General features: G+C 57.4%; 1 protein-coding gene across 1 annotated transcript in view; it reads left to right on the plus strand.

Moving 5' to 3' along the window:
- Nucleotides 1-4,472, plus strand: part of INTS3 (integrator complex subunit 3) — a gene marked incomplete at both ends in the record, with an annotated part of 54,235 nt that overhangs the window by 5,133 nt on the left and 44,630 nt on the right. The window contains one exon of the mRNA XM_010005661.1: nt 3,581-3,694. Within this exon, the coding sequence (XP_010003963.1) occupies nt 3,581-3,694 (114 nt within the window). The remainder of the gene's footprint in view (nt 1-3,580; nt 3,695-4,472) is intronic.

The following is a 4,472-nucleotide window of genomic DNA, read 5'->3' on the forward strand; positions in this document are numbered from 1 at the left end:
TGGCTGCCCCATCCCTGGGGGTGTTGAAGGGCAGGTTGGATGGGGCTTGGAGCAGCCTGGGCTGCTGGGAGGGGTCCCTGCCCATGCAGGGGGTTGCATCTAGATGATCCTGAAGGTCCCTCCAACCCAACCCAGCCCATGATTCCGTGTATCCCAGGAGCTGCAGCTCCTGCTCCAGCCCCAGCAGAGACATCTCACACCATCTCCCTGCTCACCTGGGGTTTCTTTGGTGGGTATCTTCCCCCAGAGTGTGAATCCCTTCCCACCCACCCCTGCTGGTGGGCAGAGTGGAGCTGGAGCCCCCCCTTTTTCTTCCTGGAGAGGCTGGGAAACCTCTCTCCCTTTTTGGGAGGGGGTTGGAGCTGCCCCCTCCCCACCAGGTCCGAGATGGTGACACCGCCCTCCCTTCCTCCTCCTCCTCCCTTCTGGTTGCCTGGACACTCCAGCCAGGAAAGATTTGCTGTGCTCAACATCTCCAGCTGTGAGGAGGGGACACTTGGCTGCCTCCAAACCCCCAAGTGACAGTGACAGAGAAACCCTGGAGCTCCCTCCTCCCCCCCCCCACCTCTGCTTTAATTAACGCTCCGGGAACAAAACGCCCCCAGTCCTCCCTGACACCTCCAGCCACCCCGGTGCCTCCTCAGCCCTGGGAGGGTCCCTCTCTCCTCCACTCCAGGCCTGGTTGCTTGTTTTTTTTTCCTCCTTCTCCCCTCATTTCCAGCCCACATTTATCATTTATTTCTTCCTTCCTGTTAATTAACCCTCCTGCTCCGGCAGCAGCTCCGGGAGGAGACGATGGCTTCTTGTTGTTTTTTTTTCCTTGGCAATAATTCAAGACATTCAGGTTCTTTTTCCCCACCCCCCATCACTGCTGGGGCCCTGGAAGGTTTTTCTCCAAGCACCTTCCTTTGGATTCTGGTTCCCATCCTTGGGCCAGAAGCTGTTGGACTGGGATCCAGGCCGAGCAGCTGGTCAGGCTCGTTCTGTCATCACCCTGGAAAAGTGGGACTGGGTTTTCCCTCTGGTCAGGTGCAATTTTAGACCAAGGAACAGCCAAGTTGGAGGTGCTGGTTCAAGTGTTGGGTTCCTGCTGTGTTTTCTGGTGGGATTTGAGGCACTGAGGAAGGTGTGGAGCTGCCAAACTTTTCCAGGGAACAGGGTTGTAGGGTCCTTCCTGCCATGACTTAAGAACAAGAAGTAAATCCCTTGGAGTTCTCTCTTCTTGCTGGTTTTTCCAGCCCTTCTGCTGAGGAAGCTGGTCAGGAATTCTGTTGTCACAGGACCTCCTGGTGACTTTATGTGTGGCTGTGGACACTGCACCTCCCACCCATCCAGCAGGAAACCAAAACCTGAGTGTTTCACCCTAAGAAGAGCCAGTTCTTTGAACGCAGAAGCTGCTGAGATGACAATGGTTCATCTTCTTGCTGCTCCTGAGGGTGCAGGGCTGGAGGTGGGAGGAGCTGGGGGTGATGGGTGGTAGGACCCAGGCCAGGGTAGGGACAGGACCCCACCAGCATCTTCCAAACAAAGGAGAAGCTTCATGTGAACTTGGGTAGAGCCCAGAGGATCTGGCAGCCAGGGTGCTCCCTGGATGGTTGTGTCCTGGTCCAGCTGGATCTCCCTGCAGCCTGAGACCCCACCTGGAGAACTGTGTCCAGCTTTGGGGTGCCCAGCACAGGAAGGACATGGAGCTGGTGGAGAGAGGCCAGAGGAGGGCATGGAGATGCTGGGAGGGCTGGGGCAGCTCTGGAGCCAGGCTGGGAGATTTGGGGTGTTGAGCCTGGAGAGGAGAAGGCTCCAGGGAGACCTTAGAGCAGCTTCCAGGGCCTGAAGGGGCTCCAGGAAAGCTGGGGAGGGACTTGGGCCAAGGGCAGGGAGGGATGGGATGAGGGGGAGGGATGAAAAGTGGGAGAGGGAGCTGGAGGTTGGAGCTGAGGAGGGAATTGTGGAGTGTGAGGGTGGGGAGAGCCTGGGCCAGGTTGGCCAGGGAAGCTGTGGCTGCCCCATCCCTGGGGGTGTTGAAGGGCAGGTTGGATGGGGCTTGGAGCAGCCTGGGCTGCTGGGAGGTGTCCCTGCCCATGGGGGGGGTGGGATCTGGATGATCTTGAAGGTCCCTCCAACCCATCCCATCCCATTATTCTCCCAGCAGGGGGATGTTCATAGTTTTTTTCTCCAAACCCATCCCTGATGTTGTTCCTTCCTGCCCAGGTGATTGTCCCTGTGGAGCCTCCAAGTCTGGCTCTGCTTTGTAGCCACTCAATTACCATCTGAAAAGCAATTAAAGACCCCAAAGTCCCCACCTCTTGTAATATTTTATTCCTTTTCTTTTTTTTTTCACCCAACCCTCCATCAAAGCAGCATCAGACCCTGAGCAGGGGGAGGTTGATCAGGGAGATCTTTTGAGGCCTCATTATCTCTCCCAAGGAGGCTGCAGGGACCAGACTCCTGCTCTCTGGACTATCATGACATTTACTGGCACAAATTAACATTCATGCAGAACCACTTAGCAAATCACTTCCTAATCACCCTCCTCCCCCCCTGCTGTCCTGGCTGGAGGGGAAGGCAGAACCAGCACCTTTGATTTCTGGCCAATTTGGTCTTGGCTGCTGGTGGCAGATGGAGAAAGTCCTTCCTTTTTGCCCATGATTGTTCCCTCCAGTCCCAGCAAATCCTCCAGTTTGGACCCTGGGCAGGATGGCTGGAATTCTGACCCCAGACAAAGCAACAGGGTCAGGGTGGTTTGGAGCCAACCAGTCCCCAAATTCAGCTCTGCTTGACCTTGGGAGTCTTGTGGAAGCAGGAGCTGGTGGCACAGGACAATCCTCCAGTCCTGCAGCTCCAGCATTACATCATGGTGACCCCAGATCCTGCAGGGACCTTCAGGGTGGTTCCAGTTGTCACTGGTGTCAGGGAGACTGGAGCAGCTGGGGCCTTCTATGTCCTGGATGTGACTTTCAGTAATTGATCCATCCTGAAGGACCTTGGCCTGTCTTTCCTCTGGAGTGTTGGTGTCTCCAGAGCTGGGGCAGGGAAGGCTGGGATGGGGAGACAGGGACACCCAACAGTTCTGGAGTGGGAAAGGTTTGGGTCCTGGGGCTAAATCCAGATATCAGCTGGTAATGACCCAGGGAATTCCTGGCTCTCCCTGCCTGGGGTGGCACTTCCAGAGGCTCCAGGAAAGGTGGGGAGGGACTTGGGACAAGGGTTTGTCTTGAGGAGACAAGGGGGATGGATGAAAAGTGGGAGAGGGAGCTGGAGGTTGGAGCTGAGGAGGGAATTGTGGAGTGTGAGGGTGGGGAGAGCCTGGGCCAGGTTGGCCAGGGAAGCTGTGGCTGCCCCATCCCTGGGGGTGTTGAAGGGCAGGTTGGATGGGGCTTGGAGCAGCCTGGGCTGGTGGGAGGTGTCCCTGCCCATGCAGGGGGTGGGATCTAGATGATCTTGAAGGTCCTTCCAACCCAACCCATCATTCTTTCCTTGAGATTCACTTATTTGCTGTTGTCTGATCAGGTTTGATAAAACCATGGTCCATGTCCCATCATGGTCCCTCATCTGTAACATCTGCTGCTCTTCTCTGCCCCAGTGCTACCGGGACCTGGCCCTGGTCAGCAGGGATGGGATGAACATTGTGCTCAACAAGATCAACCATATCCTCATGGAGAAGTACTTGAAGCTGCAGGACACCTGCAGGACCCAGGTGAGAAGAAGCTCTTCTCCTCAAAATTGGCCCCTTTTCCCACCAGCTAGGCAGAGGATGGGTTGGAGTCTGGGGGTCTTGGGGGACTGGTGGCACTGGTGGAGCTCCTGTGCTCCAGGGCTCCTCTCTGGGAGGGGAACAGGGGTGAGAGGTGTCCGGGGGGGGTCTCTGTGGCCAAAGCTTTGCTGACCAGAAGGAAATTCTTTTGTGTGAGCTCCTGCACCTGGATTGGGGCATCCCAAGGACAGGGGTGAATGGATGGAGAACAGCCCTGAGGAGAAGGATCTGGGGGGGGATGGTGGAGGAGAAGCTCAAGATGGGCTGGAGCCCAGAAACCCCCCGTGGCCTGGGCTGTGTCACCAGCAGCGTGGGCAGCAGGGCCAGGGAGGGGATTGTCCCCTCTGCTCTGCTCTGGGGAGACCCCCTGGAGAACTGGGACCAGTTCTGGAGCCCCCAGCACAGGAAGGACATGGAGCTGGTGGAGAGAGGCCAGAGGAGCTGTGGAGATGCTGGGAGGGCTGGAGCAGCTCTGGAGCCAGGCTGGGAGAGTTGGGGTGTTGAGCCTGGAGAGGAGAAGGCTCCAGGGAGACCTTAGAGCAGCTTCCAGGGCCTGAAGGGGCTCCAGGAAAGCTGGGGAGGGACTTGGGCCAAGGGCAGGGAGGGATGGGATGAGGGGGAGGGCTGAAAAGTGGGAGAGGGAGCTGGAGGTTGGAGCTGAGGAGGGAATTGTGGAGAGTGAGGGAGGGGAGAGCCGGGGCCAGGTTGGCCACGGAAGCTG

The sequence above is a fragment of the Chaetura pelagica genome, unplaced genomic scaffold, assembly GCF_000747805.2.
Source record: "Chaetura pelagica isolate M959 unplaced genomic scaffold, ChaPel_1.0 scaffold1409, whole genome shotgun sequence".
Taxonomy (NCBI): domain Eukaryota; kingdom Metazoa; phylum Chordata; class Aves; order Apodiformes; family Apodidae; genus Chaetura; species Chaetura pelagica.